Source organism: Varroa jacobsoni, unplaced genomic scaffold (assembly GCF_002532875.2).
Source record: "Varroa jacobsoni isolate VJ856 unplaced genomic scaffold, vjacob_1.0 scaffold_911, whole genome shotgun sequence".
Taxonomy (NCBI): Eukaryota; Metazoa; Arthropoda; class Arachnida; order Mesostigmata; family Varroidae; genus Varroa; species Varroa jacobsoni.
Window position 1 is genome coordinate 25,768 of NW_019213813.1, and position 16,335 is coordinate 42,102.

General features: G+C 41.3%; 1 protein-coding gene across 1 annotated transcript in view; it reads right to left on the reverse strand.

Annotated features, from left to right (window-relative positions):
• The window catches only part of Prosap (SH3 and multiple ankyrin repeat domains prosap), a gene marked incomplete at its 3' end in the record, with an annotated part of 35,894 nt that extends 20,362 nt beyond the window's left edge, over positions 1–15,532 (reverse strand). The window contains 6 exon segments of the mRNA XM_022841162.2: positions 1,200–1,367; positions 1,659–1,919; positions 3,514–3,662; positions 5,055–5,175; positions 8,528–9,361; positions 15,400–15,532. Of these exon segments, the coding sequence (XP_022696897.2) occupies positions 1,200–1,367; positions 1,659–1,919; positions 3,514–3,662; positions 5,055–5,175; positions 8,528–8,740 (912 nt within the window).
• Between the last annotated feature and the right edge of the window lie 803 nt (positions 15,533–16,335).

The following is a 16,335-nucleotide window of genomic DNA, read 5'->3' on the forward strand; positions in this document are numbered from 1 at the left end:
ATATAGAGAATTGTCGAAAAAAGTACTGACCGTTTTTAGCCAAATGGTTTTCCAATAATTCTTCAACCAGTCTAATTCGCGTTGGGTCAGCCATGGCGTCGCCTAAAAGCTAGGATTTGGCAGTAGTGGATGTGGTAAATTTGCTAAAATGTCTTCATTCAGATCTAAAATAGAGCGCCTTTATATTGGCACAAATTCTGCTCAGGCTAATGGTCTGGTTTATGATCAAGACGCGTCGTCGGACAAAATGGCTCAAAGGTGATTCTGTTACTTTCTCGGTGTATGTTCCTTGTAGTGGTCGACCAATTACACAGAATTCAATGAAATTGTTACGAAAACTGATGAAAGCCAGTACATGAGTAGCTATGAAACTAAATATCTACCACCAGACAGTTATAAACCATATAAAAAAACACTGGTTACAAAAAAGAAGACAAACAAACTTGACGTTTGTGTTTCAATTGTTGCCGTACGAACTGACGCAAAAGGATTCACTCAATCGTATTTCCATCTGTGAATTTCTACAGGAACGCAACGAGTTGGTTGGTCACGAGTTATAAATAATAGTAACAAACACATTTTTCTAATGAGTGTGGACTGGATTTGTGGCTTTATCGTAATAAAATTGTAATGAAGTTGTGGGGAATTTTATTGACGAAATTTCGTTCATATTCAAGGCGCTCTATCTTATGTATAAATACACGTATTCTAACAATTCTAGCACATCTCCTACTGCCAAATGTGAGCCTTCAATTGACGTGAACGTCAACCCGTGAAATTGCCTGAGATAAGTAACTTTAAAGCCATCTAGCCAGAAACTGGTCGATACTTTTAAAATTTGCACTTGCGGGTGTTTTCAATATTAAGATAAATAGGACACAACGTAAAGCTATATAAACAATCTAATTTAAATACTTGATCAATCAAACCCACGATATACATTTAAATCGCCGTTTTAAAAAATCTCACTAACATATGATCAAAGTGCTCAGGTAAAGACGCTGCATTATAAAACATTTGTAGATGCGTAAATCTACAGGTATTAGGCATATGTAGATTCCTCTGTAGCTGTAGTGAGTATGTATTCAAGATCTGTTTTTCATAACATAGGCTAGGAACGCGTAATTTTCCTTTTATTTAACGCACCTAGTTTATTTACTTTGCAGCCCATATGTAAAGTGAACTTGTTGTGGTCATACCTGGTGGACCTCCTGCCACCCCTGGGGATCGGTGGCCCCGATTGCCGCATGGTCGTGCAGTAGCATTTCAGCAAGTTGCACGTCGGCGCCGTGCGTAATCGTGTAGTAGAGCGGCGTGAGGCCTTTCGAGTCCCGATAATTGGGCGATGCCCCCAGGTCAAGCATTGTCTGTTTAGATCGATGGAAAGATACGGCCAAGAGGAACGAAATAAGTAACGCAAAATTCCTTCGTCAGCCCAACATGAGTAAAATTGATCGCTTGATGTTATTTGTCTATATTTGCAGACCACGTTTCACCGACTTTTGCTGCCAATATAGACCATTATATAGTGTATGTTAGTACTTAATACAAATAGAAATAATGCCATATGACAGGCTGCAAAGGCGAGCTGCTTTATCATCTGTAATATAAACGAATTGCTAGTTCTGTTAGGGTAATGCCCGTCGGTAAGTAAATACCTTGAGCGCTTCGAGGTTGTTCTTTTCGACTGCTCGGTGTAAAGCTGTTCGACCATCCTTCGTTCGGTAATCGACGAGGGCTCCTCCGTTAATCAGAGCGATGACGAGTTTTCCTGAGGCTTTTAGCGTGGCTGCCAACGTAAGTGGGGTTTCCCCAGAGTCCGGATCGTGAAAGTTGGGGTCCAAACCGCGAGTGCATAGTTTGTTTACCTTTTCCACGTTCCCGCTGCCCACGCTATCGAGCAATCGACGAAGGTTGGCCTTAAAATGACGTTAAATTATACCGATGAACGAATGTGGTTATTTTCTCTGTACTAGTCTAGCGTAACGTTTCTTTTACAAAGCGATTTGTTCGCATGGTGTTTTATTCACGATAGTGTGTAGATGCATAGAACGTATAATGTCTAGCATCATCTATGGCACTAATCCGGTGAATTACATATAATACGGAAATGGTCCCTACTACTTTTACTATTAATTAACAAACAATCTGTGTATTTAATCTGCTTTTAACGAATCCCACACTCATAAAGGGAAGCAAGTGTTTCACATACATTAGTAAATGTTCCTCTTTCCTCCCATTGCCCATTGAACTTCACGAAGACTTAGCTCTCTTCCGTTAAAAATTCAACTGAAAACGGGTTCAGCCAGACGGCGATTTTGCTGCAAGCCCTGTCGATTTAGCCGAAAAGGGTTCTCATAGGGAGCAAATCGGCATACTTCCTATAAATCGGCATCGGGTTGCCACCACTCGACGACTGGCGCTACTGCCGCTGGCTGCAATAGCATTGGCTAGAACTCTTCATTGCTATTCTTTAATCTGTGCGCATGCTACATATCGAGCGAATATATCTAATAGTGAACAACACAACGCCACACAAGACAGGATCACGATACTGGTATCAAATAATCCGTCTTCGATATTTTTCGAAATACTACGTTTTCCTTCTCCTCGTCGACGATGCCGGCAGCTATCGACAACAACAGCAACAAATTCCCTTTATCTGATATCGCGTATTTGTGTGTATGTTCGTCTAGTCATGTTGTTTGTTTCGTATTGAGCAGGTGTCGCTATTACTCCGAAACGGAACTTTTTTATTTTAACAGGAATAGGGTTGGATGATTGATTGAATGGCGAAGCTAGCCAAGCAAGCACTTGTTCATTTGGCGGAGATATTAAATTGTTTATTTCATTTGATACGCATGTACTATTATACGTACGTAACTTTTTCGAAGTAGCACTTCAAGAGATTCATGGTACAGATAGCAGACGATTCTTCTTGCAGACTCTAGTAAGCAGCACTTCTATTATGTAGTGTTATTTTTGTTTATTGAGACATTCAGCAGTGCTTCTTCAATTATCCTTTCGGCAACTAACGTTCTCCATTGTTCTCCAAATCAATTAATAGGCCAATTAGACTTCTACGAGGTACGACGAAGCTTACCGTTACCATTGACGTTTATGAGCGCGTACGATACCTATTTTATTAGATGACTTTGAAAGTCGAAAATAACTTTACTAAGATAAGCCAGCTTTACGTGCTCTGGGAAATGATGTGCCAGCATAAATATGTTTACGCATATGGTCTCTACCCCCGCGTTCACATGCACCACTCCTTGTCGCATTGAAGGGATTTGATAGACAAACTTGGAAAGAACTAATTGTTGTCTATTTGTTTCTATAGCAATTGAATAGCAAAAAAACCGGTACTTAATAACGGTTAAGCTCAAGCAATGGAATCGCCTTTCGAAGTAAAGCAGATCTGTTCCGAAAACGATCTCACAGTACCTGTTATATTAAATGGGCTTTCGATATCGATACTTATGTGTGATGAGAAATAACTGCCCTGCGTACCCTCGTATGCAATTGTTTAATTTGCTTTTCGTCCACGTTGACCATGCGGTACACCCTTCGCTTGTAGCGTAGTTCGAGATATGCCACTGGGTCCATAAGAGGATAATCGCTAATAGGCCGCTCCTCATCCAGGAACTTGCCCGATTTTCCTGAAAATTAAAGTGCAATTGATCAAGAGAGATTTTCACGCAGAAACTTCTCTTCAGTGACTAAGGCAAGTGTCTGATATTCATGAGTGATTGATACGTATGAGTGATACCTATGTAAAGTAAAGAAGAGTAGGTATTTAACCGATCTAACCAGGATCTCTTAACATGAATTAGACTGACTGTGTTTTGCTGGCTTATATTATATTTTAGTTCACCCTGTCGTTACGTCATCAAGGCTTTGTCGTCCACTAACTACCGGACCCGAATTTGGGAATGCGCAATCAAACATAGTGCATTGTGGCCCGACTCCATTGAGATATAATTGAGCGTTTCGCTTTATTAATCTAAACGCCCAGAAAGGTTTTCGCGTGTATCAGTTAATGTGCATCGGTTCCCGTCTACCTAAGTTTCCGAATCCCCACTGTTATGGCCATTAATGGAAACTGTGAGACAATAGCTATTACCACAAATGCATCATCCTTCAATGTTGATTGCGTACTGATGGCCACTACCGAAAATGTCTACCGCAGAGAAAATATTGTGGCATCGTTCATAAATCAGTGATTGCAATTTAACATAATGGATTTATTTAGAGTATGGACGAAGAGCGAAGCTGAAAGCAACTGCTGCGTGGGCGCCAGAAGAATGACCATCGTTATAAAATTATTATAAAAAATATATATGAAACCTGGGAATAGCCCGCAGGCGAAGCACTGGTGGCCGGAGGAGTTACAAAACAAGCAGAATCGCTGAGCTCTAAACTCGCTCTTTAGTACAATCTGTATCGTCAATATGGCCGTTCTAATGCAATCGTATCTGGTGTTAGCCTCCCCAGCTAAATTCTCGCAGTCAATGATGGCGATCGGTGATGGACTACGGTACAAGAATGACGATGTGCACTCTATAATGACGATAACGTCGGCTGTCATCATATTATTTCACGTGATAACACTCACTCGACCGCGATGTGATAGACATTATAGGTTAAAACGGAATTACTGCGCGCAGTAGCAGTGGACGCATATTATCATGTACACGATGTGGGAACACGTATAAAAACCAAGGGCAACGCTCCAAATAGTATCATCCAGCTAAACAGCGAATTTTCGACATAAATTACTAAATAGACAGTTTTGTTCGAAACTATTAACCTAACATGCTCGGTAAATATAGCGTGCATAAAGAACTTTGGTCATAGGTACAATCGAGGACGCATCACCGAAGCGTAGATATTAGCGAACTTTTTGACAACAAGCATCTCACGAGCGTCCTCTAGATATTTCCAAATTCGCAGCTACCTTTCTATTGACATTTATCTATGGATTTTTGTCTGTTTGAGTTTTCTGTATATATATGTTGGAAGTTTTCTGAATTTAGGTCAAATGCACGTACCATTGACAGGTGGGCAGTATAGACCATAATTAAAGCTTTCCTTTAGCTCTTTGGGTAGCGACGACAGAATTGTCTGTTTTATATCCCAGATAAGTTCGTCGCGCCGAACATTGAAGCATTTCTGTAAAGCACAAAAAAATTAAAATATATCCAAATCTGTATGTTAGAATCAATATTATATCAAGTAAGAGGCAATCAGCGAATATCGACAATGTCTAATTTATTTCCCTAAACTATCTCGAGCATTACTACTTCTGGTACTATTACTCGTACCACACGGACCGGTATCTGGTTTCGTAACTCCATCTTTTTTTTACTGCCCAAATCCTGTTTTCTTAATAGAATGGTCTAGTGACCTCGTCGTATCGCTCCTCCATTGCAAATAATATGTTCGTACATTCAGAAAACAGTTGATCTGGACTTGGAAATAAAACTTGTTCAGGTGTTGTACCTTTTGTATGAAGTAAACCTCAGCTTTGCCAAACACAGTTGACCCTCGCTGGGCTCTCGACGATGATACAATGCTCACGTAGTTTCCCACTAAGCAGAGATCTTTTTGGCTATGCATTTTTGTATACTTTTATACTTCTCACATTATTTCAGCTGGTGATAACGGGTGATTTCTTCCTTATATTCATGCTAATGGAGCACCCTGTTTTTTTTTATTTTTATTTTAGGACTATTGTAAGCAAGGGCAGCGGACTTAAAAATTGAATCTTAATTAGTTTGGTTAGAATGATGGTCTTTTCTGATGTAAGTGTCACAGATCTTCTCCTTTATCTTCTACACACTTGTTCCAGCGCTCTAGCAACTTACAGCCATATACTCACCATTTATGTCCCCACATAGAATTTCTTTATTTATAGTTTCTGAAAGTAAATCGATAATGAGTTATGCTGGGCTTCCGGTTGCTTTTTTAGAGCCTAATTGTATGGGATTAAGTCGAGAGAACAAGCGGGTTGAAACTAAGGTTCGGTATTTTCTTGTTCAATCTGTCTCTGAGGTCTGGCGTTTTCATCAAATAAGCAGACTGGCTGCATCCGGTCTGTGAGCCTCCGAAAAAACTCGAGATAGCAAGCTGAATTTATTTTCTCACTTCCAGCGGGCATTTCATAGTAGCAAATACTACTGATATCCATCGCAGTTACTAGAATCACCTTTCATCTGGGTCTGCTCGACACCGCTACCGAATTCGGTTTCTCTTCGGGGCGACACAGTTCGTTCGTCTGGTTACTCTTTAACTGGCGACAGAGATTAAACAATGCGTCTTCTATAGTGACCGTATGCTCCAGATAGTTTTTTTTTTTTTAACTTAAATTACGTAAATTGCGCGCATTTTCAATTCGCCTGAAGTCGATTAATGAGGGACTTATATTTTACCTAGTTTTCGTATTTTTCAATACTTGAGTTGTTATTTTGTAACATGTAACATGTGAAATGGCAGTTTCGGCCGGCAGAGGCCCTTAAATACTGTTCGATTGTGCCAACGGGTACGTGTTTTCGGGTCGTAACATTTGGTCGCCTCCTCACTGATTTTCACCACTTTGGCTCCCATTGTGGAAATGTTTGCACGATTCGCGAGCTTCACTTTTGCTTAAAGCCTTCTCGTTTGGTGTCTTCACCAAATGTCAATGTAACTTCGCAACAATCTGGTTCTCGAACACCCAAAACTTGAATATTAAGCTTCGATTTAAGATCTTTTTTTTATGAAACTAATTTCTTCTAGAGTAAACTGAAGCGCTTTTTACTGGCAGATTTCTAGGAGATTGGAATGTTTACCAGCCAAATTTCGTCTGCTAGCGACGTCTAGTTCAAAAGCTAGTTAGCTTGAAACTCCGTTAGATTCGATTTGCATATTAGCTATAGTGTGTATAATTTTTTCAGTTCATTCTATCGCTTCATCAGCATTATATACAAATTATCGGTTTACTCACTACAAAGATCTGCAGAACATCGAGTTCACCGTACACGATGAAAAATAGTAGATTTTGCAAACACTTTCGCTGAAATGTTTGTCTAACCCCTATAACTGGTTCCATTTAACTTGTTTTAGAATAAAAAAATCGTTACTTTACCCTTCAGTGGCACACATGTGAAACCTTTGAATTCCGCTTATTTTGTAGTGCTTAAAATAGCTATCTTTTCAATATTGACTTTTCAAAGATTCCCGACGTTACCGCCCAAAATGAATCCGAGTTATAAGAAATTGTCTTGCAATACTCAGTTTATTGCCAACAGCTCATCCCACTATAAGATGAAACTTGACCAGCCAGCAAAAATCTATCAAAACAACTCTCCAAAGTGGGCTATTGAGGCCGGGCGTACCTACTTCGAAGCTGAGCGTTTTGCCGCAGGTTATACTCTTCTTGGGCATGCTCTAGCGTATGACGTATCCGATAGAATGTTTAATTATGAAGACCGGCTTTACGCGGAAAATGTCGAGCAAGACGTCGAACGCACAAATATATCTATAGTTTCATTCATGCTAGAAACTTCGTTCCTGAAGTACTCGAGACTAATATAGACGACAGCACCTCGGAGGCTTACGAGCTACATCTAACCGCAACGGTTGACTTCCGCCGGTATAGGCGCACCGGACTGATCAGTCTGGCATCAAAAGGTACTAGTGAGAAATCCAAATGTATAATAAAAACATCGTGTGCCTTTCTGACAACCTATAAGTCGAAACTAATAGTAAATCTATTGAAAAAGCAGACACGTAGAAGAACTAGCCAACGTAAAACATCGTACGATATAATTCTTCGTATCATATTAATAGGGCAAACACATTTGGTGAGAGGATAACATGTCGTCAATTTTTCCAACTATCTAATCCTGCAATACGAGGGTTTCTAGTAATATGACCAATCTCTACGAGCACTGAACATGTGAAATGTCCAACGGATCACAATGAACCTAATACAGTGCAAATAGTACGAGTACGTATTGGATAGGATGTTAAGATCTTAGTTCGAGCGAATTTCTCAGTACGAAACAATTATAGGCTGCATGACCCATGGGCTAGTAGGGTAAGTGAATCAATACAAATTATTTCCGCCGACATTTATTTCGTTCAAGTTGAGATTTAGTCTATTCAATACATTCGAAATAAACACTTATCGAAAACGTACCACAGCAGCTGCTCCGTGGTAGCTAGAAAAATATCCAGTTGCTCCGAAACCATTTTAAATCTATATATATTCTCAATGTTCGTGTACAAATACTACGCCATGAGATCCGCCGGACTTGTCGACGAAGTTAATGCAGCACAATAAAATGCTCAATAAGCAATGCTTTCGCCAACCACCAACTTTTCAATAGTAATCGAAATAAATCACCACTAATATCTACGAAACCTAAACTGATATAACAATACCTTTGGAAGAACAAATCATTCGGCCGAATTACAAGTTCTGCATATGCAGTATGCTTACGTACTCTATTCTTTTTGTGCTGTCCCATTATTTACTCACCTGAAGCACTAATTCGGGAACGAATATTTGTAACGGAATAATATCTTCATCGTCCCCTTGTTGGCTTCCGTTAGCAGAAGCATCGGCTGGCGCCGGAGGGGGTGGCAGGAGGTTCGCCGGCAGACCTCCGCCCGTGATCGCGTTTCCTCCGCCATCCCCGCCACCTCCAGTACCGCCCTTTTCATCGCCTGTTTCACCGCCTTCGTTGCTCATTTCCTTGGTACGTTGCGTAAATACGTACAATAACAACGCCAATACTGATAATTCGATCAGAGTTAGACTGACGAAGCAGATGACGGCGAGGCTGATCTGCAAGTTCTTCGACGCTTCCCTTTCGGTGGCAGTCTTGTCGGCCTCTTCGGTTCGATCTTCTGTTCAAGTGTTAATTATTTTGCCGTTGTTATTTGAGTTTGATATTTCCCGCTGCTTTTCGAGTACTTCGGCGCTGGTAATCTTTTCTATTAAACAGAAAACTTTGCTTGTTTACGCTCCAAGCCCTCGTCGTTTTTATCTGCGTTGCCGTTCCTCTCTGCGTCGTTTGTAGTGACATAAAGCCTGACCTTTGTGTTCCTGTTGTTTCTTTTTTTGCCAAACAGACATGCGCGCAGTGTTTGTTTCCATCCAAAAACTCACGGGTCTCACCACGTTCCTATCGATTCATCGACATTTTATTTCGGCCTTTGACAATCCCGAGACAAGCTTTCTCTCGATCATATGCTTTTTCAGTGCAAATAGCATCGCCGTTTCTTCACAGCGCTGTACTCGAGTGCAGGCCTATCAGGCGGTGTTTAGTAGATCAAACTGAGTGTGCATTTGGCCTGCTCCTTCACTCACCTGCGTAATATGAGAAAAATTCACTTCATTAGTTACGCAGAAATACGGGGAATACATAAAGGTAATGGGCGTATGACGTAAATAGTTGTCACGAAATAACGTAGCTGCCGTATTTTTCGTGAAGTGTGCTGGGCATCCGGGGCAAATGAAGAGAGAAAAGAACATTTTAGAGGAGCTGGTTGTAGATGAACAAGTACGGAACAGTACACGTGGCTCGCGCAAGGAATATTTGGAAATAGGACTAAGGCCATAGCCTTATAAGAATAATCACGTCCGTCTCCTGCAATTTTCAATTTCAATCGCTGGGTCTCCACCCTATTCCCAAAATAAAACAAGGACCTAATCTATTCTGCAGGGTTCAATCTTTCCTGCAAACCTGGAAATTTAGCAGCTTTACCATACACCGTCACACCAGCTTACATCTGTCCAACTGGTGGTAAGGACCGGTCGAAGGATGAATTCCTACTCATTACCTAATTTACTACAACAGGAATCTATCTGGAACTACTTTATTTATGCATTCACTGCAGCTTTTAGCTCTAGAGAGATAGACAACGAAGGCCATCAAAGTAATCGAAACGGGACATCGAAAATCCGACCACTTCAATGCCGGTCGGCCGGAAGCAGTGAACCTCATCGTGAATTGTGACCATGTCGATATAGAAAAGGGTTTGTCTTTGGGAGGTAGTAAGCAAAGCTAAAGATAAGGAGTTCAACTAGCAGCATTCCTCGTTAGTTACTAGCACGATCAGGAATAAAATAACGCCTATCACAGTGGCAAGCGATTTTTCAAGACAGCACTGCAGTTATTTGTCAGGTTTATAAGAGGTATGGAAAAAGCGACACCGCAGACGGCCAAATTATGTGGGTCCTATTCCAAGATCGTTCCTTCTCTCGTACGCGAATTCGTAGGAATGAACTGAGATTCTTCGTTGGTTAACGTTGAATAATAATGTACGGTGCGGTCATCTGGCTTGCCAATGGCGACAATTTGTCCTAACTTATTTGCTAGATGGACTGCATTGTGTATGAGTTCGGTTGTATTGAATTGGGATTTTTCTAATCACTAGTTGATTAGTAACCGTTTATTATAGCGCAGCTCATGTAGAAATTTTTCGTACATGGCGGGCGTGTAAGGAAAATACAGTGCCAGCCGGCTTTGTGATTGTTCCGTATTGCAGTTACATAAAACGGCCAAGTATGGGTTTAGATTTGCATATTCTAATGGCTCTCTGTAGTTGAATAATTCTAAGGTAGGTTACCGTCGTGGCAATAACGGTGTGTTTCGTACCAGTCAATATGGAGCCAATTCAATAAGTATGAACGTACCTACACAGATGAACGCATGAAGCAATAAAGGCATTATGCCAAATCCAGGTGTAAATATAAGGTGACAGGGGCCGGAGTACGTAGTCGTTTGGGTAAATACTCAGTCGCTGGCTTACAACAGCAACGCCCGAGGACAATTAGATACGGGGCCGTATGGAGCTCGTTGAACAAGGCTACCGCCTCCAGGGCAAATATTTCACCGAATCGACGGAGACCATTGTAATTCCTTTTCTACTATTGAATCAGCTCAACTATTTGCTTCTGGCGATCTCAGTCGAACAGGGAGCACGACAAGGAAATCGCCATATCTGTACTTAACACAGACGTACCGTGTCGACAAGCTGCAATAGGCTTCGAACGTTTTTGCCTAATAATGTAAGCACAATTATTATAAGCACAATTATGACTCTCATCAAACCAGACTAACCCTTTTATAATTTTAAATATCGGTACGCATCGCAAATAACGTAGTCTGGTCGTAAATTGGGCAAAAATACACAGATAACGCATACAGAGTACGTATATATACGTTATTTACGGCGTGTGATTGCTTGCTGCTCATTGTAGCGTCCAGTTTCGATAACGTGATAGAAATTCGCAGCTATTGATTTTTATATGGTTTAGCAGGTAAAGGATTCAACTTCGGAGTAAAATCGCGGTTGCCCATTGTGCTACCTTTGAATAATACTAATAAGTAGCAAAAACACGTATACTAAACAGATTTATCACCCACAGTCTTTGATTATATATTATCGCAATCTTTCTCGTATAAAAATTACGCTGATATTCTTTTTCGGCTTTAACGTATGCGGACCGTGTCGAATCTCAGAATTTAGTCGCTTTGCATACAACCCTCAATAGCGCTTTGTTTTGGCGCCTGATTTACTCGGACGGCCGGGCCTGACAAAGTTCAAATCAGTGACGCTCCTCCCCCTCCCTCCTCACTAAAGATAAGTCGGCACTGGATAGACGCCTCGTTGGAAAAAACGAAAAAAAGTTATTCCCTACACCAGAGCGCGTCAAACCGCAGCGCGTTTATCTAAAGCAAATGCTATCGGTTACGGCTGATATCAACAGACGGGCTAAATTCGGAGCCAGCTGCAAAAGATCATGAACATCGAAAAGTAGAATAAAGTTGATACCGTGGCTGCAAACTCTGTCAGAAGGACATTGTTCGTTACAATAAATAAAGGAACGTTGTAGCGTGTTTATTTTTTTACAAATTCCAATCAGTACTTAAAATGTATGTTTGTTTTCGGCCGACAACTATAAGTGGCTGCCTTAGGAAGATTTGTGCAAAGGAGACCTGTAAATGAGGTTTAATTATCCCTCTATCAAATTATTCGCGTTCGTGGATTTGAATTACTTTGTTCATTATGGATAGCTTTTGTAAATATCCGAAATCTCCTCGATGTGCTTGACAGAGTATATGTATACAACATTATTAAACGAGCTTCAGTCCATTAAGCTGTCCGTTAAAAATATCGTCAGACCTATATATTTTGAGATGCTCTCGCTAGACGGACAGCATGTTTCGGAAAATATGTGTGGTGTAAGCGTTTTTTAAATACAACAAATATGGGGGCTTTTGTGGCGTTAATACATGCCGCTACTGCAGAACTACCTATACTCAGTCCAAAATTGGTCGCCAGTAGAGCTTCGCTCTGCTGATCTAATAGAGATTCGTTTATTTATCGTTTAAGATATCTTAGTTATAGTCAAGGTGGACGTGAGTTTTTTTGCACTCTAAGCTTTCATATGTTCCCACACGGTAAGATGGAGTTGTCCGACGACGAAACTACAGTAAAAACAAAATCAGGCCGAGGCTAAGTGTAGAGACGAATAACAGGGCCGGCTGGGCAGCACCTGTTTGTCCTTTTTCGACTCATGATCACTCACAATTTACGCTGAGAACCCTGAATTGCATAAGAAAAATTGTCCATAACAGTATAATTGTACTGTACCAACGTATGGAAGACAGAATGAATTTAGTCTGATTTCATAGTAAATAAATAAACTACTATTAATAAGTATTTTTTCGATTCGTTGAAGGTAGATTCACTTGTCAACCAACTGGCCACACCATGGAACGTGAACACGGTGGCTTGACGATGTAACGCCGTCCAATCTCTTCCGCCGCACTCAACGCAAGACAACGTACTCTCGCATTAATTACAAATGTCTCTCTAGACGCCGATCGAAAAATGTCTATCCAACCAAGTCAGTTTAACCGACATGAGTCGAACGGGCATGTTTTTGTACTCATTAGCTATTTAGAATATATTTTTAAACTTTTTTTATTTGACAGCTACACGTAGATATTGAAAATGCCCTCTGGTGCACTCCTATCTCATAGGAATTTGAGATAATGTTATTAATTGGAACTGGTATCAATTTGTAGAATGAGCAACTAACGATACTATATAGAATAATGAATAAACGATAGGCTTTTCCCTAACTCAGTAACAACGGATAATAATCTCGTTCACTGCCTGTCTAAGCCCGCTACACATCGACGAGGTGTCGCTAAATCAAATATTAAGTTTAATTTGAATTTTAGAAAAACAGACGTTTGATAAATTTTACACAAAGCGAGAGAAAAGCTTTTTTTTTTCACAATTTAAGGGAAATCACAAAAATAATTCAACAATGCTCATTTAAATTTTCTAAACTCCTATTTATACTATGTTTTACTGTAGCAGATAAAGATCCTCGAACTGTCCAGACACTTTCACCCCGTTCTCTCTATATATCTATAGCTATAGAGAATATGCTTTTTTGTTCTTCATTGAAGGTGACAGGCCAAGTAACTAACAAGTGGATTTCTACATTGAAAGGTTTATCATAGAGATCTGCTTTGAAGAAGACAGGAACAGTGACCTGACACAAAATGCGTCGTGGTTTGAAACTCGTATAAGACGCAATGATTAGATAGAAAATTAGAAAAATATCGTCAGCACTAATAAAGAGAATTAGGGCAAATTGGTTAGTACTTTATAGTTCTTAATTTAATAAGATTGTCTGTATAGTGGCAACTCTTTTATTTTCAAATTGATAACATTTGTATTGGTTTCCGTTTATTTCTTGCCGGTTTAGTCGTTTAGCTCACTAGAGCGCACGCTTCAACGAGACGTATTTTCGAATTACGCCCTCGTTATGCACAACGTTTTTGGTGAACGGTTATTAATGGCTTCAGTTGTTAACTCTACGAAGCACTATTGCGTCGCAAACAATTTCGAGTGACACTCACAATAACAACGATAGCAATTGCAGTATTTTGCTATTTATAACATTTAGTTACTATATCGCAGATGCTATTTTATCACTGTCATTCAGTTGTGTCTTGCCATTCCAGCTGCTTTTCGACAGCTGCTAACTATGGGCCATTGTCGCCAACCCGCTATTAGGCATGGATGCCTCCTTCTCTGCTACGACGGGCTGATCGAGAGCATCCTTCAGCTAATATAGTATGTGGCGACGAGACTCAGTAGAAAAGAAGTCAGTCATGTGAGCGTACAAACAGACAAATAGACAGACGAGAAACTGTCAGAAACGCATTTTTGGCCCAGCTGTCAAGCGGTAGGGTCAAGCTTGAAGCCCGTGCTAAGCATTACCGGTAAAACGCAACAGCAGCAGCCGTAGCAGGTAAAATATAAACACGCATTCAAGCATTTGTGAATGGAATAGGTAACAGCAGTGGAAATCTACTGGCTTTCTAATAACGAGCAAAACAGCTTAGGGCGTATCTAGGCTAGACTGGGAGTATAACAGCTCGCTGCGAATGGAGAGGCCTGGCCAAGAAGTACCGTCGTAGCGAATGTCTTACTCGGTTGTATCGATTCGATGAGGCTATGTCGGGAGTAAAGATAGCTATTGGTTTTGGGGTACTTTTCTGTGGCGCCCAAGGAAAAATTTTCGCGAGCGAAGTGATTCCTTTCCACGAAATGTGATGTGTAACCATCACTAGCGCTGACGGTTACGAAGACCGATGAACAACTTTTGAGAAGGGTCAGAAGCAGCAGTCTATAAGTTTGTCCTAGTGACACAGTAGGTCGTCTTAGGGAGGCATGCCTTGGGAGATAGGACCTAATCGGCCCTTAACTGACACGGCATCGCGATCACCAGGACATCATATCCACGCCTCACTGGCTTGGTGTCAATGCCCGCAATATTTTAAGAGCTGGACTTGGATGGATTTGGGGAATCATTAAAACACGTATGTACTTATCTCAGGGAACATAAGCGCTATTTTTAACGTACGATATAGCAACGTGGAGAAACAGACGCGTACAGTGGGTGCAAATACATGAATTCGTCATAAATAGGTTGTTTGGAAGAGCTGCATAAAGATAATAGTTAGAAAGGTTTAAACCGGTATCTCGTTGTGTTTTCTTGCGGGGTGGATACTGGATCTAGCGCACAGCCGACACTGTGTCAGCTTAACGTAGGCAAAGGAAAACGGCAGAGGAGAATATTTACTAGGACGGACAAGAAACCTACCTAAAGCAGAACGTCAAGAATACAATCATACTTCAGCGGAAAGATGGTGTTTCCTTTTGTGTGTGCGCAGCTAGATCGACGCCGATATGCAGCCGATCAATAGAAAGTCAGAGTCGTTACAACGGAAAAGGAAAAGCTAGATGTCTCAATTGAATTGATTCATTCAGGTTCCATCTTGCTTGTTGTAGAGCTGAATTAAGTTTAGGTACCTTTTACTTCCTTTGGCCGTCGGCGTCGAGGATGACACCGTCCTCGCGTAGCGCCTTTTGTCGTTGCAGCTGTTGTTGTTGCTGTTCTTCGACAACATGATGCAGCGGGGGACCCCCGTGTCGCTTGGCGGTTAGCGTGTTTCCCAACATCTCGTTCTTGAAACGTGCCGCGCCCTTTATACTCCACGTGACGGGTTTTGTGAAGATCATACACACATTCACCGTGCTCTCCTTGTCGTGTTCACTATAGATTAAATCATTGCTTAGGACACGAGCGGGGCGTGCATGATTTGTATCGATTTCATCGCACGATTTTTCGACGGCGGCCCCTACCGCTGCACTGCTCAAACTGCACCTGAGCAGTTATTACATCTGCAGCACCAAACTCAGCATAAGCATTATACGCGTCATCCGCTTAACACTCTGTACTCCACGACATAGGAGCACTACTATCTCGAGGCTTTTCGAGGTTACGTTGTTCCTTAGATCTTTCTTTAGTTTTTCTTTCCCTATTTCCATTTTTTGGTGTGTTCCGTTAGGTGCGCTCATTATTTCAGAACAGCGCGACAAGCGAGATGGTGGCAGCGTTATGCTTTCCCAGACCTTCGCACCTCGTCAGTGCTTTCAATGATGAACTTGCACAATCCCTGAAGGACACACGCAGCACGCCAGCCACTACAACCGCAACGAACGCCTTCGCCAGCACTTTGGTCGTTTCGTTCCGTCTATATTCTAGCAAGCCGCCTAGCTCTTCTGTACGGCCGCTATTGCCTCTGGTGTCGCGGGGTCACCTAGCGCGCTGCTCTTTTCTACGTGCGTCCACCGTGTCGATTTCCTTAAAGCTCTTTATAGCTATCGCACAACGTACGTGAAGCTGTCCTGTTCTTACTCTCTGTGGTTACCCTGCTAGCGACCTCATCGTCCTCGATATTGGTG